General features: G+C 43.4%; 3 protein-coding genes across 6 annotated transcripts; 1 reads left to right on the forward strand and 2 right to left on the reverse strand.

The window, feature by feature from the left end:
- Window positions 1-369: 369 nt before the first annotated feature.
- nsd2 (nuclear receptor binding SET domain protein 2) lies at window positions 370-11920 on the forward strand. 2 transcript variants are annotated; one of them, XM_055505952.1, is made up of 22 exons: window positions 370-519; window positions 1564-2195; window positions 2365-2533; window positions 2668-2831; window positions 3022-3255; window positions 3432-3651; window positions 3806-3915; window positions 4112-4217; window positions 4347-4462; window positions 4632-4721; window positions 4802-4928; window positions 5037-5231; window positions 5397-5576; window positions 5745-5901; window positions 5999-6201; window positions 6507-6610; window positions 6733-7002; window positions 7443-7559; window positions 7937-8078; window positions 8218-8324; window positions 8531-8729; window positions 9133-11920. In XM_055505952.1, exons 2-22 carry the CDS (start codon window positions 1593-1595, stop codon window positions 9447-9449), a joined length of 3930 nt encoding a protein of 1309 aa, XP_055361927.1. In that variant the 5' UTR covers window positions 370-519; window positions 1564-1592; the 3' UTR covers window positions 9450-11920. The 2 variants fall into 2 exon arrangements, with proteins under 2 accessions (XP_055361927.1, XP_028994928.1); XM_029139095.3 differs by having other exon boundaries at window positions 371-519; window positions 2665-2831.
- Window positions 11921-12555: 635 nt separating this feature from the next.
- jade1 (jade family PHD finger 1) lies at window positions 12556-21059 on the reverse strand. Of its 2 annotated transcripts, none has more exons than XM_029139108.3 (11): window positions 20925-21059; window positions 19435-19517; window positions 18633-18700; window positions 18034-18191; window positions 17720-17904; window positions 16962-17173; window positions 16362-16529; window positions 15837-15953; window positions 14804-15388; window positions 14516-14633; window positions 12556-14343 (listed from the first exon to the last, which is right to left on the reverse strand). In XM_029139108.3, the coding sequence occupies exons 2-11, from the start codon at window positions 19508-19510 to the stop codon at window positions 13316-13318; spliced, it is 2715 nt and encodes a 904-aa protein (XP_028994941.1). In that variant the 5' UTR covers window positions 19511-19517; window positions 20925-21059; the 3' UTR covers window positions 12556-13315. The 2 variants fall into 2 exon arrangements, with proteins under 2 accessions (XP_028994941.1, XP_028994943.1); XM_029139110.3 differs by lacking the exon at window positions 20925-21059 and adding an exon at window positions 20657-20891.
- A 94-nt stretch (window positions 21060-21153) lies between these two features.
- On the reverse strand, window positions 21154-25648 carry asmt2 (acetylserotonin O-methyltransferase 2). 2 transcript variants are annotated; one of them, XM_029139147.3, is made up of 8 exons: window positions 25155-25648; window positions 23971-24145; window positions 23724-23853; window positions 23505-23573; window positions 23304-23422; window positions 23083-23220; window positions 22773-22895; window positions 21154-22681 (listed from the first exon to the last, which is right to left on the reverse strand). In XM_029139147.3, the coding sequence occupies exons 1-8, from the start codon at window positions 25233-25235 to the stop codon at window positions 22470-22472; spliced, it is 1047 nt and encodes a 348-aa protein (XP_028994980.1). In that variant the 5' UTR covers window positions 25236-25648; the 3' UTR covers window positions 21154-22469. The 2 variants fall into 2 exon arrangements, with proteins under 2 accessions (XP_028994980.1, XP_028994979.1); XM_029139146.2 differs by lacking the exon at window positions 25155-25648 and adding an exon at window positions 24878-25148.
- Window positions 25649-25734: the final 86 nt, after the last annotated feature.

The raw sequence follows: 25734 nt of genomic DNA on the forward strand, positions 1-25734 counted from the left end.
ACCGGTTGGATCCTCTCTCGGCTCCCGACCAATCGGAAGTGAGTATTTTTCGCGCTGGTCGGCCGCAGAGTTTGAGTTTCCCGCAAGCTTTTGATTCGACTTGAATGAAATCCTTCCCTGTACAGGATGGCTACGGGCATTTTTTCCCTTTAACTATCGAGAGGACATTGAACAGGTAACGAGAAAGATCCGCTCTTTCATGCTATTGTCAGCCCGACGGGTATTAGCCGCTATTGTTTTTTAGCAAGTACACTTGTGTGGGCCGACCATCCATTTTAGCGAGAAGAGCCGCTTGCTAGCTAGCTAGCTATGCTATGCTAACGTTAAATGTGCAGTTTGACTTGGCTTCAATTGTACGATGGTTAGCTTTGGCTAACGCGGTTAGCCTTTTTGAAGCAAGCTGTCATGGCGCCTACAAAGTACATCTATCAACCATTTGGGGTTATAGCAATTTAAGCAAACTATCGCAATCGCACATCAATGATTCGATTTATTTGTACACGTACCGGATTTCATTTGGTGAGGCTAACTGAAATAGATGACTGCATTTAGCTGTTGGTTGGCGGCTTTGTCTATTTGCTGGAATGCGGTGTAATGGCTGACTGTAGCTATGACAGAGATGCGATTGTACATTATGGGAAAAGACTGTCTTCTTGCTCAGGGCTAGCATCCAGAAGATTATTGCGTTGTGGGAGTCGCTGCTTCGCTGCTTATAGTCGCAACCTGTCCATGACATGATAACGCAACCGCTGGCGAAAGTTTATTCTTTGCCGTTTACCGGTAATGCACTTTAAAAAGCTAAGGCTAACGTTATGTTAGTTGATTTGGGAATAACTGTATGATGGATACTACGACGATGACTTTAATCGAGGTCCGACGACTTGTTGGGTTGATCTATCCAAATGTCCAGTTGGCTTTCAGTTGGCTGTTGAATAAAGATGCAGTCGATTTCAGCAACGAACGCAACTGCATTACTGCATCTAGTCAGCTGCTTCCATTTCCGCGGCTTTTGCAGGCGGCGATGCGGGGGTTACGCGGCACAGCTCAGCACACACTCATTGGGCATTCGCTGCATGCGGTGGATCCTGCAGCCCCTATTCTCCATCCCGTTTGGTCCCAGGCGGCAGCTAGCTAGCGCTTTTCCGGGAGAACTCCCAATTTGTTTTGATTAGAGCTTCCCTTCGTTTTCGTTTGTGTACATGGGTGTATTTGAGAATGCGTTTGACTTCTCCTCGTATTCATTAGTTGCAATCCAGACTCGAGTCTGAATTTTGTTGAGTATTGCTACTTCTTGTCGATCGAGTTGCTCGACTATCTAAAATATACAAACTGAACGACTCAAACATTGCGTGACAGGTGCCGTTTTTTGCTTGGCTTCAAGCTTTCTGGTTATTCCTTCTTGGCGAGTGCCATTTTGTAAAATGTGTAAAGTTATGCTCACAGTAGTTTGATCCCCAAATTTAATTAAACCAACCGACCAAGTGAAACGGCTTGCAAAGTATCATTTATGTTTTTGTGATTGAACCTGTGGATTAACAAGTTTGTGTGCTCCCTGTTTTGTAGCTCAGTGAGCCTGGAGAGGGTTAGATGGGATGGACGGTAAAGGTAGCTCACTGCCTTCGATGCCTGAACCAGCCAACCCAATCAGCATGAAGCAGCCACCAGAATCCCTCAGTGTACGGAAAGGTCGGGGGGACATGAGCAGTGACCCTGCTCTCTTAATGGATAAAGCTGCTGCCCAGCTGGCCGCCACACTACAAGACGGTGTGCTTCAGAAGATGGCTGGCCACAGTCATAACCACAACCACGAGAGGTTCAAAGAGCTTGCATCTTGTGTGTTGAATGGGGATCAAGACACCCTACCAGAGCTTTGTGCTGCAGAGCCATCAATGCTTAAGTGTGCTGAAGCCCCTACTACAAATGGCACCCATCAGCACAACTGCACTTCTCACGCTGAACTACAAATAAAAATACCACAGGTGGCTATGCAGCCACTGTTTGAGCAATGCTCTGTTAATGGGACCAGTTTAGTCACGAAGGGTTCTATGCCTGGGTCTGAGAAGGGAGAGCATACAAAGAGAAGAAGAGGGAGACCTCACAAACCAAAACCTCAACAAAACCTCATTGCGACTGCCAGCCCTGTGGAAACCCTCAACCACACAAATGCTGTTGATGAAGCTCAAGCAGTTGATGAGGTTTTGCTTAATTTTTTACTTTGAAAATACCTAGATAATAGTTGGTAAAAGCCAGTACAATGTGCTAATACCACGTTACCTCATTTTAGTTTTTTTTTTTTTTTTTTTTTTTTTTTTTTTTTTTTTTAATTTTTGGGCTGATAAATTTGTTCTTCTTTCTTTTCTCCAGCATCAAGTCATTCCTGAGTTGACAGAGAGAGCTACAGGAGAGTCTTTGCGGTTAGTCCGTTTTTCTGCTGGAGATTTGGTTTGGACAAAAGTGTCAGGATACCCCTGGTGGCCTTGCATGGTGACCACAGACCCAGAATTTAGAAATCACTTCAAACATAAACAGAAAGGTAAAATGCACGCATCACAACTAATTACTGTTGTTTAAATGTTAAATGCAAAAAAACCTTTGTTGAAATTTAGCCTTTTTAAATGAGTTTTTAAAAAGAATATTACTTTTCTTGTGTCTTGGTTGTTTTAGCAGCCAACAGCAGGTCCGGCCTGCTTTTCCATGTGCAGTATTTTGGCGACTCCCCAGAGAGAGGCTACATCTTTGAGAAGAACATGGTGTCCTTCACTGGGGAGAATCAGTATCAAGAGCTCAGCCGAGGCAACAAACAGCCAGCCTCCCGCATCATCTACAAAAAAGTAAATGAGGTTCTTTTTAAGTGATGCTTTGTGGAGGACAGGGTGTGCTGCTGTTTAGAAAGACTTGGTCTGCAGAGACTTGCTTATATTATGCTAATTCATAAATATGTAGCAGTTTCGACTAAATAGAAATATATAGTTAATCAAATTTCTTATATAATCTTGCTTTCCTGTTCTATCTTTTTCACAGACCACACCCTCTGTACCACGTAAACTGCAGGTACAGTGGAACATGGGCCTCATTCAAGCCAAGGAGGCCTTCAGTATGTCACTGGACGAGCGACTTGCAAACTTTGCATTTCTGTATGATGATGATGGTCCTCATCTGAACCCCCACATCTTGGAGAAGTTGAAGCCAAAGCAGAGCGAAGAAATAAACCGCATAACAAAGTCTCTACTCGACGCAAAACTCTTCTCCAAGCAGGTAGGACTTGTAGGAGAGTTTAGACCAGTGTGGTGATACCAGTTTCTAAGTCTTGTAAGATGAAATTGGTACAAAGTTCATCATGTCAATCTGAAGTTCAAATTAAACAAGTGTTTTGTAATATTTGTATAATTCTGAGCACTAGCACTAAAACTATGTAGTTGTTGTATTTACAGAATCCCATCACTTCTGCACCTGATGTACAAGCGGAATCAGTTGAATCTCCGAAGAAAAACAGAAAACCAAGAAAGACCCAGTCTCCCACAAAGACTGTCGGGAGACGAGGGAAATCTGCCACAGACAGCACCTCTGAATCTGCAAAGAAGAGAATATTAAAGCCTGTTTCTTTGACAGAAGACCCTTTTGAACTAGCATCAAATCCCGTTTTAGTTCCAGGTTTGTTGAAAGTTAAAATCTGGTTAGTCTATCAACATTGATTGGCTGTCATGGGTTGGTTAATTTGACTGTGGCTTATTTGCAACCATGTATTTATAACTGAAATTTATATTAGGAAGATTATTAACTTTCACAATATGACTTTTGTCTTAAGTCAAGAGGGAGCAAAAGAAGACCTTAAAGAGGAAGCTAACGGATGCTGCAGCAGACAATATTCAGCATGCTAGAAAAAGAGTCAAAATAAGCAAAGATGCTGAAGAACAGGTGGGTTTTTCATCTAGGATGCAGTGGACATTTTAATTGTTTATTATAATAATTACATATAAATAATTACATTCCATTAGATGCAGCAAGACATCTGTCTACTGGGCACGCTTTAGGGCCCAAACCAACATCATGTGTTTTTTGTAAGTCTTCAATTTCCTTGATTTAGATACTAAGTGAGAGTTTACTTTCCCAGATTCCAACATTAGAAGCAACAGACAAGCCGAGGAGAAGAAAGAAAACTGACAAAATTGTAAAAGAAACAAAGAGACGACAGAAAAAGTCAAAAAATCCTCTTGCTGGTAAAAACCTTCTTTATTGTGCTGGCTGTGCTGCGTTTGGAGAATTTCTTTTATATTCATTGTCATATCGGTGTCCTCACTGTCATATTAGCTGCTTTACTGTGGTTCTGTGGTACCTGTTAATTACAGATGACCAAGATGCAGAGAAACCAAAGCGTAGGAGGAAACGAAAACAAGAGGGAGAGAACCAAGTCACAGTGGCCAAGGTGAAAAAGAGGAGGTTGTCCCCGTGTCCTGAACCTGAGGTGAAAGGGAAAAATCTGTTGGACAGACTTACTTTAAATTACAGTCTCTATTGTTTTGGCTGATCGCTTCAGTTCTTGTATTGTTTTGCACAAATACATTATAGGATTGTTTGTGTGTTGTTCATAACCATGGATTTATTTGGAGTTTAATCAATGTTGTTTGCTGCAGGGCTCTGGAAGCGAAGGGCGTCCTGATTCTCCAAGTGACAGTTTAGATGGGACAAAAAAGGGTGAACGGAAGAAAGAATTTGTCTGCCAGGTTTGTTGCCTTCTTACTGTGGTCATCCTTACATTTTTTTTTATATATCATAGTCACAGTAAGTGTGTCCATCCTTGCAGGTATGTGAGCAGGCTGGTGAGGACCTGGTGTCCTGTGAAGGCCAGTGTGGTGGGATGTTTCACCTTCACTGTCTGGGTCAGTCCTTTAAACCAGATGACAAGCTGCTATGTCAGGAGTGCAGTACAGGTAAGGACTCTGTTTTCTATGCAGCCTTTAACGCTAAGAGATGTCCATAAATTAGCCAGAGATCTGATGGTAGCAATATTGTTGATAATTCCATTTTCTTCTTCCCAGGAATCCATTCATGTTTTATCTGTAAGCAGTCAGAGACTGAGGTGCGACGCTGCCATGTCCCACATTGCGGCAAGTTTTACCACGAGTCCTGTGTCCGCCTCAATTCCCTCACTGTTTTCGACAACAAGGGTTTTCGTTGCCCTCTCCACGCCTGCCTGAGCTGCCACTACAGCGCCAAGCACAAATCCACTAAAGGTAAATTACTGCCTCTTTACTTTAATCACCATTATGGGTCTGACCACAGATCTGTTAATGAATAATAAACAGGCTTTTATTATTATTATTATTATTATTATTATTATTATTATTATTATTATTATTATTATTATTATTAATTTTTATAAACCCTGTCTACTGCAGGTAGGTTAATGCGTTGCCTACGCTGCCCAGTAGCGTACCATATTGGTGACCAGTGTGTGGCTGCAGGCAGCATGATGATCACTAATGCAGCCTTTATCTGCACCAACCACTTCCACGCCAAGAAGGGTTACAGCCACCATAGTCATGTCAATGTTAGCTGGTGCTTCGTCTGCTCCAAAGGTTAGTCTGTTCTTTTTCAATGTTCTCCAGTACAATGACTCAACTGTGGAAGCAATGGTTTATAGCTTGCTTGCCAGCCTGCTGCTGATGCGCAACAACCTTTGAAATGACACACCCACCTATATTCTTGGTATTCTTGGTTACACTGAATTGTTTGTTGTGTTGCAGGAGGACAGCTGTTATGCTGTGAGTCTTGTCCTGCAGCTTTTCACCCTGATTGTCTAAACATTGCAATGCCTGATGGGAGCTGGTTCTGCAATGACTGTCGAGCTGGAAAAAAGCCCAAATATAGAGACATCATCTGGGTCAAACTGGGAACGTATAGGTAGGTAAACCTTTTTTTTTTTTTTTTTTGTAATTCTCTCAATTTATTCTTATTCTTTTTTTAATCTGAACACATTGTAACACCTTCTTGTTTGTAGATGGTGGCCTGCAGAGATCCACCACCCACGAAATATTCCCACCAATATCCAACATCTCCGGCATCAGATTGGAGAGTTTCCTGTTTTCTTTTTTGGCTCCAAGGATTACTTCTGGACTCACCAGGGTCGAGTGTTTCCATACATGGAGGGAGACAGGGGCATCAAATACCAGAGGAATGGCATCGGCAAGGTTTTTAAGAATGGTAAAGCTACTGAACTACCTCAGGATTCAGTAGACAGTTTTATTACCTTAAAGAATTATAAGGTAATAGAGGCACATTCGTATCCAAAAGTGCAGCCAGACACAAGTGCTACAATCTATATAAGTGGAGTAGTGAAAATTTCCACCTCTCAGTCAAATCACACCCTCTCACACCAAAATGCTATGGTACTAAATCGATATTGGAGTGGGACACTCCCTCTTTAGTTTGGGGGGGTTATATATTTAGTTATGGTTATTTTGAAGCGCTGTCTATTAACTGTATCTTTCTTGGATTCTTCCCTACAGCTCTTTTGGAGGCTGAAGCTCGATTCAAGGAGATAAAAATCAAGCGAGAAGCTAAGGAAGCGCAAGAGAACAGCAGAAAACCACCCCCCTACAAAGTTATCAAGGTATGAAATCACACTGCAATTTTTTTTATTTCTTTTTAGCTTAATGTGTATTTTAACAGTTTATACCATTTATTTAGTCATGTAGTGTAAAATATGTCTGGCTTTTGGCTTTCGTTTTACAGGTCAACAAACCAGTTGGTAAAGTTCAGGTCTACACCGCAGACATTTCTGAAATCCCCAAGTGTAACTGCAAGCCGACAGATGAGAGGCCGTGTGGGTTTGAGTCAGAGTGCCTCAACCGCATGCTGCAGTACGAGTGCCACCCTCAGGTGTGTCCCAGTGGTGAGCGCTGCTGCAACCAAGACTACACCAAACGTCTCTACCCCGAGACGAAGATCATCAAGACACCCGGAAAAGGTTGGGGCTTGATCTGCCTGCGGGACATCAAGAAGGTGGGTGGAGATGCTTTTCAGCCATAAATCCAACTTCTAGTTGGAAAGATGACGTGTCAAAAGTACATAAAGATCAATCCAGTTAAAAGCTCCTTTGCAAACTAATTCTTCAAAGATCAAGACTTTGGAACTCAGGCTTTGTCTGTTCTCTGAAAGGAGAAAGACATACAGATAAACATTTGATGTTTTTAGATGAGCACAAAAGATGTTACAAAAATAATCTGTCAATAGGTGACATGCTACAAATGTCCCCAACAGAACATGAACCAATATTCTATTTTGAGCTCTGTCAATATTAGTATTGGCCTAAAGTGTGTATCTATACTTGGCACTGTAATATTTCTTGGTTATAAAAAAGTCACTTGTTCAACCAGGTTGTGTTTGCATGAGTCTGGCATCACTGCTCTCCCCATCATGACATCAGTGTTTGTTAAAAACAGGGTGAGTTTGTGAACGAGTACATTGGAGAGCTGATCGATGAGGAGGAGTGCCGGGCAAGGATCAAATACGCCCAGGAAAACAACATCACTGACTTCTACATGCTCACTATCGACAAGGTTGGTTCTAACAGGGCTAGCATTGGGCTACACCAGGCACTTTTATTATAGTATGCATTGCGTAAAATAGCTTTTGAGCACGGTTATCCACAGTAGTCTTGGGAAGAAGCCGTTTTGCTCACAGTGTGTCAGGGCACTGTTAAAATAGCAGTGTCATTTCAGCTGGGAGCTAGAGCAACCAGAGTATTGCATTGGGAATGTTGCATGAGAGGCAAGTGTAACATTATAGTAGTCAATACTACAATTGCCAGTAAAATAATAATAATCTATTTATTACCAAGTAACAAACATCCTTTGGTAAACACTACTTTTCCTATTATTCCAAGTATGTATAACGAGTAAACTCATTCAGAATGCCTCCATCTTTTTGTTTTTAGGACCGTATCATTGACGCTGGTCCAAAGGGAAATTACTCTCGTTTTATGAACCACAGCTGTCAGCCCAACTGTGAGACACAGAAGTGGACGGTGAACGGTGACACGCGGGTTGGCCTGTTTGCTGTCTGTGACATCCCCGCAGGTGCGACGATGCTGAAACAATCTGCAATCTCAGCAGACACATTTTACTTAAATACTCCTAATAAATACATTGTATTACCTCACCTGGTTATCATGTTTCATCTTTTAAAATAGAACGATTTATTTTATTTGGTTCACAGGGACAGAACTGACCTTTAACTACAACCTTGACTGTCTCGGCAATGAGAAGACCGTCTGCCGCTGCGGAGCCCCCAACTGTAGTGGTTTTCTTGGTGATCGTCCAAAGGTGAAGTTTGTGATTAGAGCAGCACGTCTCTTTTTTTTTAATTTTAGCTCAAAATAACATGTTAAATAGGAACGCAAAAAAGATCAGCGGTACATTAGAAAATACCAATTTTAGTTTTGAAAAGAACTTTATAATAAAACCAAACATTGCATGTTAATGTTATTAAAAAATATATTAATGAAATGTCCTCGACATCTCACCTGCAGAATTCAAATGGACAAACAGCCGATCCAAAAGGAAAGAGGTTGAAGAGAAAGTATAAAAGGCGGAAAAGCGAAGGAAAGAAGAAATCTGAGGATGAGTGTTTCCGTTGCGGGGACGGAGGGCAGCTGGTGCTCTGTGGCAAGAAGATGTGCACCAAAGCCTATCACCTGTCCTGCCTGAACCTCACCAAGAGACCTTTTGGTAGGAAGCACAGTCACGCATTTTATTTTCAAATCATTTTTATTTTTACATACATTGTGGCACCGATAGCATTTCTAAAAGACACATACTTTCTATTAAACACTGTGTAGTAGGACTTAGAGATAGAGATAGAGATATAAGATAATATAGATAGATAGAGAGAGAGAGAGATAATAGAGAGAGAGATATATATATATATATAATATATAGAGATAGATATATAGAGATATAGATATATATATAGATATATATATATATAGATATATATATATATATATATATAATATATATATATATATATATATATATATATATATATATATATATAATATAGCTAGCTATATATTATTAAGCTGAATGTGAAATGTGCTGAGCTTTGTCTGCCTCCGTTCTGTCTTCACAGGCCGCTGGGACTGCCCCTGGCATCACTGTGACATCTGTGGGAAAACCTCTGACGCTTTCTGTCAGCTCTGCCCCAACTCCTTCTGCAAGGCTCACCAGGAGGGGGCGCTGCGCCCCTGGCCACACACCGGACAACTGTGCTGTCTGGAGCACGATGAGCTGGAGGAAGTGGTCAACGTGGAACAGGACGTCAGCTCTGAAACCACATCCAATGCCCCTGCTGCAGCCATCGCTAACCGTCCTCCTAAAGGCTCCAGGAAGGCAGAAGGAGCCGTGGCTAAAACAAAGGGCTCCAAGAGGAAAGCAGCTGAGGCCTGAAGTGACCTTTGAGACCTTTGACACCCCCCCCCCCCTTTCAATAGGAGCGCCAAAAGACCAAACCAAACTGACACCTGCTTTCTCTTGCTAATGAACAAACTTTAAGATCACAAGAAGAACCAAGGCACTGTACATCTTCGTCATCAGGGAACACAGCTGGTCTCTCGCATGCTTGCAAAAGCCTCAGCTCACCACTCAGACTTCCTATTCTTTACATTTTCAGGGTTACTTGTACTTATCCGCACTAATGCAGAACATCTGTGGTAAAGCACAAAGTAGCAGCGCGAGCACAGGTCAGGAGTCTGTGATAAACAATTAAACCGTCTTGGATTTCTCATTCTTCCAACAACCAAACTGCCTTTTTTTTCCTCTCTTTTTTTTATGTTGATTACTGGATGCTTAAAATAATAAGAAACCAGCAGGTTTCTGCAGAAAAGTAACTGAATCTGATGGAAGTTAGAGCAAAATACAGCATCAACATCTGCTAACTTGAATCCCAGCCCTCGCTCACCACAGGTGGTCTTGAACAGAGTTTTATCGCTATATCTATATATGTATATCAAAGACCAAAATAATGATTACTGGAATAGTGCAAGACCTTACACAGGTTGCCAAATGGATTGTTTTTATTTTTATATATATATATATATATATATATATATAGTATATATATGTCAGATGTAATATCAAACACCAAGACACTATGGATAGGCCTCAGACGACCTCTTTACATTTACTTTGTACCCTTAGGTAACGTTTAACTGTAGCTGTATGTTTGCTATTTTACAACCTGTTATTTTGTTTTAGCTCAGTTTTACATTTTAGATGGAAAAACTTCTAAGTTTTAGCATCAGGACGGTGAGTGATGGCGCTGCACACCGATCGTCTACGTGCCTGTCCAGGGAATGAGGGAAAGTATTAAACTGAGAGCACTCTAACACAAAAACACTACTGGGAGGTTTAAAGGTCTTTGTCGCTCTCTGCTCAGATGAGTAAACCAGATAAATGAAGGAATGACAGGAAGGAATCCTGGGCCTTTTTTTTTTTTTTTTTTTTTTTTTTTTTTCTCCAATCCAACTTGACTTGAGTCCATACCTTAAGGTGCTGTTTGTTTTTTCTGTGAACTATTTGAAATCATAGGTACAGTGTTTGCTTTGTTTCTCTTAAGACATATTTTTTTATTGCTGACAGAAATCATGTGGCAGCTGATCTGTAGCTGACCCCACCCAAGAGCTTTTTAGTCTCAGCACACTGGCCAAAGCCTTCACACTCACACCGGTGCATTTCATTGTGTGTTCACTGAACACAGGCTTCAGGAAACTAAACTCTGGTGCCAGTTTTGGATGTTAGACTCAACGTTTCACCTCAGTAATATGACTGCACAGCTTGCATCCGTTTGAACTCACGCAACTTCACAAAGTAACGTGTGACCACTTTAAGCATCTGCAGCCTTCTGTTAATCCTATGCTTTTTTTATGTTGAGGTGCTGTAGTTAACAGATTATGACTTGTAAATAGTTCTCACACAAATGAGAGCCTGACTTTGTTGTTTTTAATAGTAAAGGATTCTCAATATTTTTACTACTGTCAATTCCCATGAACTCACATCGGCTGCAATTTAAAACCTGCTGCACTGGGTGATATGTAAGCGTGAACAGAACAACATTGCTTTCATGTTTTACAGCATCTAAAGTAGAAAACTATTTTCTGCTGCGTGTGTGTTCTCAGCATTTGTAGAAAGAAACACGTCTGTCAGTGCAGTTGCGTAGTTCATCACCAAAAAAGGACAAAATGCACTTTGAGAACAACACCTGGAGTTTTGGGACATGGGCGAATATTTTGTCGTGTGTTCTGACACTGATCATCAGATTACTTCTGACTCACGGTGCTACATTAGGGTCCACGGCGACACAGGCTGTTGTAGTTGCTGTCAAAGTCTGAATCAGATAATGTGTTTGGCATCATTATTGTTTACTTGCCCCCTCACTGTACATTCAGCCGATGTGTCTGTTGAGAGAAACTCCTGAAGTGGCCACTGTTCTGTCAAGCTCTTCAATCTGGAGGCAGATCTGCCACAACGCTCTTTCCTGTTTTACGGTTAATCTTTCCCCTACATGTCTAGAGCTGCAGCAGCTGAGTCTTTTACAACTTTCTATGTAACAATCTTCATTCTAACCTTGATTTTTGTGTTGAGTGAATGTAGTCCAGCCAGTTTCTTTGTAAGCACTGTAATTCCCTGTAGAGCTGAAATGTAATGTGTGCATAGAGGTTTTCATTCTGTAACTACTGTCCTAGCAAACCAGAGACTAATATGTACATAATGTATAAGTGGTCATAGTGATGCATCTATTGTAAATATCATACAATCTCCCAGACATTGTATGTTTTTTTTTTCTTTTGATGCAGTGCTGAAACACTTTTGTGCAGGATCTCGAGTCAGTTGATTCATGCAATAAAAAGTGGTCAAAAATGCATCTGTCCTTCAAAGTGCTGGACTTTATTTTATTACAGCTGTTCATCCTTAGCCTATTGCTAGAATAGAAAATGCTCTCTTGAAGGAATTAGGACACCAGCTTTCTCCTGCTGCCACATCTGTGATGTGTTTTCTCCACCCGTGACAGCACTTGAGTTATGTCGTTACACTCCACCATAAAATGTTTGTCCTTTTGTAAATTCCCAGGTCTCTAGCATGAAAAGTCTGTTATCACTACTCTGTCCTGAAGCACCAATCCACGCCTGCAAACTTTAAAATTATTCTGGATATCACAGATGATAGAAAACAAATATTTTCCGTTTTAAATATACTGCATTTTAATTATTGAAACATTTTTTTGCTGAAGACCCTTGTGACTTTGCACCTCCCCAGGTGCACTATTATATACACTACTATATTGTGAGCTGTTGTCTTTTCTTTTCTTCAGTGAGAGGAAGTTGCCTGTAAAGTGCTAACTCTGCAAGTAAAATCCCAAAGGTCTCAGCTGATTGTGCCGCTTTTATTTAATTACAAAGGGAATTCACAATTTCCTCCCCCAAAAGGTAAAGACAGAAGGCAAACACTGCATTACAAATTAAAGCAGGGTCAGAGCGAACAGAGATGGGACACAGGCTTACTTCCTCCAAAGATTTTATTCCTCATTAAGACAGACAAAACAATATTCATTTTGCATAACAGTAGTACAGCAGCGGCTGAGGGTACAAAACACTTAGTCATATTTCAGTGTAAAAATAAGTCTTCTCATTCCTCACACCTGTGCCGTCCTCTCGTAGTGCAAACGCTTCACATAAAAGACACATGATGGACTCGATCCCAGCTCAGTTACACTTAAGTGTTGATTATGAGAAGAGCATCATTCTCACAGCCTTTTCATTCCACTTTTGAAAATTTTCAGTTTATAATGAAACAATCACAGCCTGAAAATCTTGGGCTAAAGGAGTGATGGATTTAATTCTTTTCGTAGGGCAGTTTCACTTCCTGTTGAAGCCTGAGTTGATGAGGATGACAATTACCTGTTTTAAACTAAGTGCAAAGGGCTCAAGGCCAAGTTTAATACTAGGTCAAAAACAAATGACATTGCAAGCTTATGGTCCCAAGCAACAATCACAATGTCTCCCTAAGTGATGCTTTTGCTTGTAAATATCTGAGAAAGCATTTAAGTGGCAACTTGACATCTTTCTACTAAAGAGAAAAAAAATAAAAACTAGCTCAAAATAAAGTAAAATATTTCCCAGTTGTACATATGTTACAAATAAAAATAAATATCAGCTCTGTTTTAATCTAGGCCTTTTATGATTTATTGAGAAAAATAAAGGTACTAAGAGCGACCGTCGTTCTTTCAGACTTGCACAGCGCAGCTTATAGTTCCTCCATCAGGACGCCAGCACACCTCGGCGGATTATGTCGGACCCGTAGCGTCGGCTGAGGGACGAGTCGCCCCGCAGCTGGTGGGAGTGGCACCGTTTCAGGCAGGGCTCCACATCTCCGTCGCGGGGTTTGGAGTCGGAGGCGTAGCTGTTGTTCTCCGTCCCTGTGCGGAGCCGCGTTCTGGGGTACGACGTCTCTGTGGTGTTGGTCAGCGGTCGGAGCAGAGGCTTCTCCTCGTCCTTCTCGCTCCTCTTCGGGATCTTGAACTTCCCCCAGCCTCTGAGGTGTCCACCCATTTGTCCGTTGGCCGCGTGGGAGCTGTTGGATTGGGCTTTTCTCAGCCAGCCGTTGGCTTTGGTGGAGGCGGCGTCAGTCACGCTGGTTTTGTTTAGTTTAGTGTTTGTCGTCACATTCAAAGAGATGCTGCTTCTTTTGGTAACTGCTTCGTCTATAAAGTAGTCGTCCGTGTCAGAGTTTCGGATGTCCACCAGCCTGATGGACACAGTTTTCTCAAAATGTTTCGCCCCAAACCTGTTCTTTACTTGGTTGGTGAAGCTGTCAGTCACCTCATTCCTCTTCTTCCTCCTCCTCTCTTCCTGCTCACTGTCGTTCTCTCGTTTGTGTCTGGTCAGTGACTCCTGTTCGGGCCCCGGGGCCTCTCTCTTGGGGCCTCTCCTGGTCTCAGGTTTATGCAGCTTGTTGCTGGTCATTTCTTGATCTATCTTTGGGAACGGAATCTCCTGGGTGATCTCAGAGTTTTGGGTTTTGGTGTCGCTTGCAGTCTCTGCTATCCCAGGCTCTTTGATCTGACTACTTTTACTGTCTATCTCCTGGGCTTTGCTCAGATTATCCTTCCTGTGTGTGTGCGTTGAGTCAGGCAGGCCTTTACCATCATTGCTTTTCCTTTTATCCTGTCTTAAAAGCCCCTTAGTTTTCAGTCCAGACTGACTCCAGGAGGAGCGAGACTGTGAGCCCTGAGAGGATAAGCGACCGAGAGAGAGGAACGTCTCCAAATCCTTGATTGAAGGATCAGCTGTAACACAAAAAAGCGCAAAAAATTTCAGTCCAAGTGTCAATTAAATTAGAGCAATATCTTATTATATTTCAAGAATCATTCTGTAACAATTCTCCTTAAAACTATTTGTCACTGTCTTAAGATGAATTCCCACCAATTCCCATGATCACCTTTACGCTCGTGGACTCACCTGTGAGCAGCTCATGATCAAGCAGTCGGACCTGATGCTGAAAGATCTGCTCCTGTACTCTCCACAGCGAGCGCTTCATCTTCTCCCTCCGAGTCACCATGTAGGTCAGGTTTCGAACCTGAGGATAAGCAGGAGATCAGGACACTCATGTAACTAACAAATCTGAATATTTATCCTGCAGTTATAACAGGTTAGTGTAGACATAAAACAGTGCACTGCTTAAATAGTATTTCGACTATTTCTCCATCTTGCTGCGGCCCTGTGAGCCTCGATGCAGGCAAACCTTACCCTCTCCAGATCCTGGCGCAGGTGTGTGAAGAGTTGCAGGCGTCGCAGCAGCACCTCGTGCTCGTGGCGAGCCAGGCTCTCCTCCTCGTCCTTCTTGGGTGTGAGCAGCGGCTGGTTGAAGTTGGCTTTGCGCTTCAGTTTCCAGTACTGGTAGAGGAAGTCCACCACCTCTGGCACCAACTTCAGGTGACTGGCCACCTCCTCCACGCTCACAAACTGGTAGAATTCCTCCTCCATCTCCTGGAGCTTGAGCTTGCGGAGGTTGACTCTCTTCTCCTGCTGGCGGCTGATGAGCCCCTCAGGATCGCAGCTTCCATCCTTGATGAGCTGAAGAGATGAAGAGGAGGCAGCAGGGTCTTCCTCCCATATCACCCTGCCTCTCCTCCTGCCCTTCTTGTCTCTCGGGACCTCCTTTTCCTCCTCGCTTCCCGAGTCTCTGTACTCGGCACCCTCGAGCCCAGAGTGTTTGGGACAGTAGGACTTGAACTTTACCTCGTCGTCCTCAGTGAGGATTGTGTTCATTTCAAGGCTGGCGGTGAGGCCACATGTCACATGGAAGGCAGTCCGGCAATTTTTCGCTGAGCACTGCAGGAAAGAGTTACAAACGTTTTACTTAAACCACAGCCAGTCCACCGTTAAACCTAAAGACGAGGCGATTTGGGCTTTTACAGTATTAGTAGGAGCAGTAAAATTATAATTATTAGTTGTTCCAACTATATATTGTATAAATGTAAACATTTGTGCAATAGAAAATTCACAGAAGTCATGCTTTTGCAATCAGTTTAACAAAGACAAAACATTTGTAAAAATAATAACACTCACTTAACACCTCACTACTGCTAAGCTGTGAAATAATTATAGCATCATCACTCACCATTTGTCTTTGAGGAACAAACTGAAACAGGGTGTGATATTTAATATTTCAGAGTAAGATATCAACCTACGGTGCCGGAGTTACTGTAACAAACGGGGGGGCGAGGGCTATGCCAGTCTCTACATGTTTATGGAGGTGAAATGTGAGTAGTGACTCCACCTGGATGCACGCTCCAGTCTTCTCCTTGCACAGGCAGCAGATGAGAGCCCATCTGTTGCTGGGAATGTGGGACACATTGGTGATTGGCTCCATCTTCTCTGGATTCCCGATGCTCACCTGCATGTTCAGCACACAATGGAAGAAATGTTGCTCATCTTCTCTCAGTCTTACATCACTATAACATGCTGAAATGTTCAGCTATTCTGGCGCCAGTGGGGACAAATACATCCCCTGTGAAGTTTGTGTTGTGCTATTTTAAAGAGTGGCATCTGTTCCATACATTATTAAATATACAACTTACATTCCTTCAAGCTGTGATCATTATCAGCATGCTTTGGTTTAATTAAAACAGAAAGTTCATATGATTGAGCAAAAAGATTATCTAAAACTGCTGCTTCTGACTGAAACTGTATTTTTAAGATGATAAATTTCAATTAAAGTCAATAATTCCATGTCTTAAATTAAAGTACATCTAAAAACATTAAATGAAATGAAACCATTAAAGAATAAATGGGTACAACTCACCTCTGGAATCCACAAGGCACAGCTGACGTGAACCCACTTGGTTCCACTTCGGGTCGGCTTCATGGCTCCCCCCTTCTTAGGACACAACTGGCACTTTGGCAGAATGCCCAGGGCGCAGATCCGGCACAACCAGCTGCCCTTTGGGACTTTTTGGATGCCGTAACATGCCTGAAGAGAAACAAAAACAGATATGATATGAACAGAAATTGACACAGCACCAACAAGTAAAAAACGCAGAGACTGAGTAACATGAAACCACTGGAACAACTCATTTGAAATGTGAGATGTGTCAGTTCTGTTTTCTACCACAATAAGAAAACTTATATAGAAAAGTATATAACATTAGGTTGACTTTGATGTAGTAACATTTGGCAAAAATACTAATATAGGTGAAAACACATAATGCCATGCACATGTAGAAAGGGAAGTAAAACCTAGTAAAATCTGTATAGAAATTGCTTTCTCTAATCATAAACAAAAGAATAAGGATATGTACTATAAACACCATCACACATTTAAATCTGTGCATCACACATTAACTATCCAATCAAGTGTTTAGCATCTAAAAATAACTCAAGCGTCTGTGTGTTGATCTCTGACCTGGTGAACACAGATGTTACACTTGTCGCAGAACACCATCTCGTTGTTGTCCTCCCCGTCAGGCGATTGGCACACGTCACACACCACGTCCTCATCGTACTCGATACCCAAACCCTCCTCCGTCTCCATGGCGTGTGTCATGTTTTCGTAACAGCGGTGCTCAAACTCCTCCATCACCCGCTCCATGGTGATCTCATCCAGGGGTGGCATGGCTGCAGAAACGGGGCAACTCATTTATCTCTGATTCATTTTTGATTTTTTCATATCATTAAAAAAATGAGTAATTTTTTCATGGGTGTAACAATGGCAAAGAAATATCTGAGGCCATCAGAGCATTTCGCTGCGTGGCTGTAGCGTTGCCTGTCATTAATGTCTGTTTTGTTTCCTTTCTGCAGGGGTGTGGGTGCCTTCCTGCGTTTTGCTGACACAGCAGAGGAATCCTAAAACAGTTTGTCTGCTCCTATCAGGTGGGGACAAATTATGTGCTAATATTAACCAGCAGCTTTACATGGGAGGCACAAGCTGAGGCCACATTTAGCCTGTGCTCTGCATCTCTTACATGGCGCAGCAGCTGCTGTTACAGCAATAATATAGAAAACACACCTCAGAATCAAGACTCAATTGGGCCACTTGTTTTGACTACAAAGTCATTTAAGTGAAGCAGACAAAATTACATCACAATTGATAAGAAACAAACGTTAGGGATGCTTTAGTCTATAGCTAAGCCAGGCTAACACCTGTTCCCAAACCTGACTCACCCATCTCGGCAAACTCCTCGTTGATGATCTGCAGCCAGGACACATCCTCTTGGTTTAGGTCGTAGCGACACATTCCCTCAGCCAGCGTCCGGATGTCCACGTAGCCTAGCGCCTCAGTGCCCGACGTTCGAATCAGCTTCTTTGGCCTGACAAACATGACCTCCTTTCCCTTCTCTGCCAACACCCTGCACCAAGCAGCCAGGAGACACAAACAAATTTGCAGCCTTGTACTTGCACTTTGAAGGATTGCTTTTATTTATTTGGAACTAGTCTGTGGGCATCTTTGAAGGTTATCACAGCTATGGTGATCTTACCTGGCAACAGGCTGTGGGATGGACTGGGGGCTGACAGGGACCTGGACACCTTTCTCCCATTCCTGCCTCCACGGGTCAGCGAGGACATAGTAGTCCTCTGGATTTAACTGATACGAGTCGTGCACTTTCATGGCTGTGATCAGGTCTGTCCTGAAAACCTGTAACAGGACATTATTGCTCTTATTTGGATCATGCATCTTGGTTGATTTAATTAACTGATTATTAACTTATCAAACTGATTTTGTAATAATATATCTAACTAATAGCTGCATGCCTGGCAAAGTATCAAGAAGCAAGTCTTTCTTGCTGTTTTTTTTCCTAAAGCAACACTGTAAAAGTGATAACACAGCTTAAAAACCCCCATGTGGAACCAGCCAATGAGGAGTCAGCTTTAGCCTCAGTTACTGTTTTGCTTTAATATGATTGGTTGTTGGCCAAAGGCCAGACAGCCCCAGACTTTACAGTAGATAACAGCACTATAGAGTGTGGCAAGGAAGGTGAACCGATGATGCCATTAGAATGTTGCATATTTTTATCCAAATATATTCACTGAATGTTACATTATTGATTATTTTCAATTTGAGCAGTCACAGACGTACCTCAGAGGGTTTCTGCCCGGTTCCCCTCCTGGGCTGTGATGAATGCTGGGACCAGCAGGTAGAATTACCTGGAAGGCAAACACCGGAGACTGTTAAACGCGTTGGTATTTTCTTCTTTATTGGTTTGTGCAGCTGCTCTAATAGACAATGTGACACATGGAATCTCCCTGAGAGGGGAAACTTATACATTTTCTTTTTTCAAATTCATTTCATTACACTAATGTGACTTTGGGGAAACTACATAAGCAGAAGAACCAAGTTGTTCCAAGAAACTCAAAACTAAAAAAGTCTTGTGCATGTAGGAACTTGACTATTCTGAAAAAAATGTTGCTTAAACAAAAGTTAGAAAACGTCTAACTCACAACAGAGTATTAGAAAAGGGAGAAGTAGAGGACTTCAGTCTATAGATATCCAATACGATATTCAGCTCAGAAAACCTGAGAGACTCGGCTAAAGAAAGCTGAGAGCTAAAGGTTTATTTTTATACCACATCAGATCAACCAATATTACATAAGAATAACACATCCTTCAGAGAATTTCTGAACGATGACATAAATGCAATAGCCGCTTCTTTTCTCTTTTCCTTACTTTTTCCTTACTTTTGTAGTACCTATTTGTAGGCGTTAATTTGGTTGTTGGATTTTGTGGGGTGTTAGGATACAAGTTTTTTTTCTGGTCTGCTGACCTTACACTACTGCTTTCACTTGTGAAATTGTGGATAGTAGAAGAGCTGTGCTGACCTCATTCAGACATCTATTGAGGCCTGGTACGAATGACTCAGCAGAAACAATATTTGGCTTACTTCCATTGTCGGAGTCCTCGCTGCTGCTCGGGTGCCTGCTTCTCTTCATCGCCATCTGTTTGTGAAGCTCTGACATAGGAACACTAGGAAAACAGGAAAGGAAGTGATGATACAGACGGAACTAATGAGAACACAGATACATGCGTGTGTTATAAACTTAAGAGTTTGGAATATGATCACACTCCAGAAAATAACTGATGTGATTGTTTCTGCTAAATGACTGAAAGCACACGTGTGTGTATCCATATGCAACAACTTGCTGTTTCTTTTTTATTCAGCACTGCTGTAATTTTATCACTAAGCCTTTAGCGTGTTACCAACATGCTGACTAGTAGACAACAAAGCAGTGACGCAGGAGCTGAGAACTTGACTAGTGACTAGTTTAATTGTTTCCTTGACGGTCTGACAGGACAACAAACCTGCACCTGCACGGATGTGTCTACGTCACTAAAACTGTTACAGCAACGACAACAAGAAGTTACCACATGCGACACAAACGGGAAACAACGCCGTCTGTCTGCAGCGTGCAAAACATTAACGATTCGGGTGTAAATATACTATTCTGCTGTTGCCAACACACAGGTACACATGCTGAGTATACGTTAGCTGGTAGCTAGGCTAATAGCATGCTAGCTACGGAGAGTGTGACGCCCCTTCTTCCAGCCAGAAGACACTAGAAAGTGTCTGCTAAGTAGCGGCTAACTTTAGCTAACTGGACGCTACAATAAGTGGTCTTTGGACAACGTTATTGCCGCAACATTCAAGCAAAACAACGCTGCATTTAAACGAGGGCGTTTTTCTTTCAAACCAAACCATAACCTGTTTTATTTAACCAAAATGCAGATTGTAGCTGGTTCCATTAGCCAAACTGCTAACCTCCAGTACCGTTATGCAACACGAAGGCCCACCCACACCCGGCGCCCGAAGTGCTTAATGATAAGAATTAAAATTTGAAAACTGTTGCTGAACACATGAGTTCAAAACCGGAGAGTCTTTGCTAGAGATACGGACAGATAGATATTTCCGCAGACCCAGCCTGCGCGTTACGTTTAGTTGACGTTGTTGGCTAATGCTAGCTGGGGGCTAAGCTACACGTAGAGTTTGCGTTGTTGTGTTTAGCATCAGCCATGCTGCTAACACAGCATTGGCGTCTGTGGTGCCATCAGTCACAGAAAGCGATCTGTCACAGGTTAAGGGTCAATTACCGCTTCAAACCAACTACCTGAAATCATGTTAAACTCCCGTGTTAACGTGTTAATTAAAGCGATAACGTTGTTGCCAGCTACGCCGCTAGCAGGCGGGCAGCACAGTGGCAAGTTTACCAGCGACCCACTGGCTCAGGTTAATCTTTGGCGCCATTTTAAATGACGGCGTCGCGTTTTCCTAGCGGACTACGAGGACGACCCACTAAAACCCGAACTAACGGCCGCCCGGCTCAAATGCACATGGACCAGAACCGCAGCGCTGGAAACAAACCGGGGCGTACGTACGGGACGCGTCAGGCCGATGCAAGCCGGTGTTTGAGTTTGATGCGAGGCGCAGCTTTTGCCGTGAGTTCCGCTTGACCCGCATTCCACATATACAAACACAGCGGCGGCGGCCGGGGAGGAGGTTACTCAGCCTGCAGCTGCGCGCGCAGGCCGCTGGGGGGCAGCACGCGCCTCTGGACCGGGAGAAAGTGCGGCGTAGTCTCCAGAGAATAATTAAAGACAAGCGAAATTTATTTTATATTGTTTATTTTTTTGTGTCATGTTCATGTGATAATATTTACTGTCTTCACGCCTGCGGCCTGTACGCAGACCAGAGCAGCCAGTTGTCCAAAAACTTCAGATCCACTTGTTACGTGTGGACATTTCTGTAACAACTAAATGATTCATACATTATTTTCAAACAGTCAAGAACACTGGTTTACAGTTCAAACACATCTTGCTTTGGTCTACAACCACAATTGTAAATACTGCGGTGGTAAACAGGAGGTTTTAGGTAAAGTTGTGGTATTAGTCAGTTAAAAAAAACTCACTTTCTACGTTTTTAATCTATATAGAATAACATGAATAGAATAATGATATACTGTAAGTTTAACGTAATGTGCAGGAGCTTTACACCTTTAAACACTTTTAGTTTACAGAGAATTAACAGTAGAAAATATTAACAGAACAAACATACTTAAAGAAACCACTACAAAAGATTTGCACACCTGCATGTTAAGACATGCACATTTTTTATAGGACTAAACGTGACTCACACTACATAAAGGTGTCACTACTGTACGATTTACCCTGAGGGATGCATGCTGCCAACACGTTCAGTGGAGAGATCAGAAGTCAGACTACAACATTATGCTACCATGTAACAGAATGGACAGTGTTCATATGCTGAGATTTCACAGTTTTGAATTCACATCTCATCAGTAGCACACTGATGTTGAGAGCTGCATTAGGACACTTTCCAGCAGCTATTTGGTGCTGAGATGATGTAATGAAATAGTTCCACACCAGTCACTATTTCAACATTTCAACCAGCCATGAATAAAAAAAGAAAACAAATTCACAGCGAGTCTGTTTGATTATCTTATGGAGGACTGATCAGCGATTAAGTCTGAGCCGAACCTTTGGGACGCTGCTCCATTATTTTTACTGTTTGTCCTTAACAACATTTGAGAAATCAAAGTTGCATATGAAAAGAACTGTGCACAGTCCTGCACACAGTCAGTCCTCCTCCTATGAGATTCCAGTTCTGATGCAGGCATCAAGCGGTCAGCCTCTGACCACAACAGTACTTCTGTGACTTTTTCCCGCATCAAACTTGATAGACCTTCATGACACATCCAATAACTTCTAATTCTAGTTTGTCATATTGGGAAACAGGGAGCTTTTCACTCTCCTCCCTGGAGCCATGTTAGACTGTAAATGTGATAACGGGGTGAACAACAACATTAAACGTTGATCCACGTGCACTGAGGCTGAACACCTTTCTTCAGCTACTAGCTCAGTGGCCTTGGACACGCTGGAATGTGTCCCGGTGTGGGTCGGCGCTCACTTGACGGCCAGGATGGCGTCGTACGACTTGCCGGTCCTGCAGGCCTGAACGCTGTGAAAGCCGGCCGCGTTGAGCAGGCGGGTGTACTCGGACGGCGAGCGCTCCCGGCCCTCCGCCTGCACCAGCATGTTCAGAGAGAAGACCTGAGCCATGACGGGGCCTCGCCTGTTCTCCAGCAGCATGGCCTCCACCAGCAGGACGCCGCCGCCTGCGATGACGGCGCAAGGACGACAACGCTCTGAACGCTGCGGTGTGACCAGTCAAAGAAGCAACGCGGCGACATGCGCCTTTAAACTCACCTGGCTGGCAGGTGGCGTGGATCTTCTTCAGCAGCGTGAGGCACTTCTCTTCGGGCCAGTCATGAATGATTCTTGCCAGGACATAAAGATCAGCAGCAGGAATTTCACCACTGAAGAAATCACCTGAAAACATAACAACATAATATGTTAAAGCAGAGTTTATTGGACTGCGGCTTCGCAGTTATGTAATGCAGTAAAACAGATATTTCTTCGCATGCTTTTATAATTTAAATACTACTTGATGTAGTAATCTCCCAATAAAATACAACTTGAATTGTTCCTGTGTTGAGTGAGGCCGACGGAGACTCGCCGCTTTGGAACACGAAGACATCGTTGTCCTGAGAGAAATGTTTCTGAGCCGTTTCTACAACCTGGGGGAGATCGAACACTGAGACACAGGAGGACGGGTACGCCTTCGCCATCTCGCGGGCCAGAGCGCCGGTGCAACCTGGGAGTTAATCAGGTGGAGGTTATTGAGTAGTTGGATGAAATGTGATCGCAGTGAACACAGGCCTGACTTCTGCCTCCTACCGCCGAGGTCCACGATCGCCCGAAAGCAGGAGAGGTTGAACGCCGTGACGATGTCGTGTCCGTCCAGGACCCACGTCGAGTTCATCAGACCCATGAATTTGAGCATCTCCTCCTCAGACCTGGACGGCGATGCATCGTGAAACTTTGAGACGGCTCTTCAACATTGCGACAATCACCTGAAGCAGCAGAATCTCCACTGACCTGTACATGACTTGGAAAATGTCCTCTGGTGGAAATCCAAAGGTCCTTTCATTTTGATTCTTCCCCTCCCTGCACAGAGGGAAACCGCAGCTTGAATGTGTGGAAATCATATTAACTCAAATGCAGTGTTGGATCTTAAACGAATGAATTCTCCCTCCATCTCCATTGAGATTTAACAGGTGGGTTTATGCAGATGACGTGACCTTTGAACCCACGAACCTGATGGCATCCACCATGTTGTTCCAGAGTGGGTAGATGGTTTGTGACTGATAGATGATCATGTCGTGCAGAGACTTGGCGCTGCCTCTGGCCAGGTACAGGTTGGCCACGTCGGTGCTGCTGTACAAAGCTGATCGATCACAGTAAATCCACAATAAATTACTTTCTGTTCAATTCAAAGCACCGGGATGACACTTAAATATAAACTAGGAGCGGTTGCAGCAGGACCTTTTCTCCTCCTCCTCACCTGTTCCATCTGCGGTCTCCACCTCCAAGATCTCGATGCCCACGAGGGCGTCCAGCAGCCGCTCCGTCCCGTCCACGCTGGTGCTCAGCTCCCGGGCCACGCGTTGGGCACTCAGCGGCTCCTGAGACTTTAGGAGGAGGTCGAACACGCCCAACTCACAGGCTGAGAATATCACCTGGAGGCGTGGACATACAGCTCAGTTATACAGCAACCTGGGGTTTCACATTCATGCAGCATGAGCCATGTTTAAACTATGACACAGGCTGATTAGTGTGGTGAAAATGTCCCATAAACAAGCAGATGAGAGAGTTGTCGTTGGTGTGATTTATTATAAAAATAAAGGAAAATATTAATAATGGGGAAAGCAAATCAAAAACATTACATAAGTCATATCATTATGACCACGTGTTGGTAAACACAAATCTGACCCTCCACTGAATCCCTGAAGCTGTGCTGTGGTATCTACTCCCCAGATGTGAGCAGCAGAGCCTTAATCAGACCTGTCATCCCACAGATGTTGGAGCAGATGTTTGGAGCCAAGCCTCAACCCAGGGAGCATCAACCTGTTCGAAAAGGCCACTGCTACGAGAGGAGACTGTCTCCATCACGGGGTGGACTCCGTCTGAACCATGCTGAGGTAGGTGCTACGGAGCAGAGTAACATCCACATGCACTGACCCGAGGTCTCCCAGCAGAACAGGGCCCAGAGCATCACACTGGCTCCACAGGCTGCCAGCTCCCTCCCACGGCGCGTTGTCCACGACCCATTACCTAGCTCCATGTTTGGACCAGCTTTAATAGACCGCTGCACAGCACCTCACACAAGCTGCAGTTTCACAAATGTTCTGACCCACTTGTCTATTCATCACAATCAGGCCCTTGTCCTTGTGCATTTTCCTGCTTCTAACCTTTGAGGACACGTTCGCTGGCTGCTTGATATTTCCCCACACTGGCAGAAGAGAGTCACTCCCTTCACGTCTCTTTTCTAAAAATTGTTGAATATAAACAAAAAACACTAAAAGTGGAAAGAAGTGTTTAGATTGCAAGAAAACAAAATACAAATAAAAACAAAGTAACCATGAGTCTTGAAACCACACATTGCACATTTCTAGAGCATTGAAAGAGCTACAGTTTCTGGAGCTTGTTTAGGTCAAAACGCAGAGTATATTAATAGTGACGCGTCACCTTGGAGACCCTGAAGCCGTTGACGTACTCCAGCAGTTTGAACGGGTAATCCAGCTCGCTCTGGGACATGTGCTCTGCCATGGCTGCGCCGCTGATGGAGACGCAAATCACAGCTGCGGCGTCTCCTGCAACTTCACCGTGTTCCGTGCTGGATGTGCTCACTGCTCGTCGCGCATCTTCACTCGAGCCCGGGTTTAAGTTCCAGCCCAAAGCACCACAGGTGTGAGCGGAGCTGCTGGAGTGGTCCACGGACCGTCAGTGGAGGAGAAACATGCCCGGTTCCGGAAGCTGCAGCGGCTTCAGCAGAAAGAACAGCGATCGGTGTGCGTCGGTGCAGTTCCAGGATCAACCGGGGCAGCAGCGGGGGCGCTGCTGAGCCGCAGGCTTATTTTTAGTCTTTGGTGACCATGAAATTCTCCACATGGATGAGCAAGCAATACAGCTCTGCGATATGTGCGACCCATGAACGGTCATACATACAAACTATTGAAATGTCAGTGAGGGACGATAATCCCAGTGGCCCTTAAGGGGCAAATCAATTAACACAAACTATCATAATTGTTAATTATAAATATAATTT

This window comes from Betta splendens, chromosome 22, assembly GCF_900634795.4.
Source record: "Betta splendens chromosome 22, fBetSpl5.4, whole genome shotgun sequence".
NCBI classification, from domain to species: domain Eukaryota; kingdom Metazoa; phylum Chordata; class Actinopteri; order Anabantiformes; family Osphronemidae; genus Betta; species Betta splendens.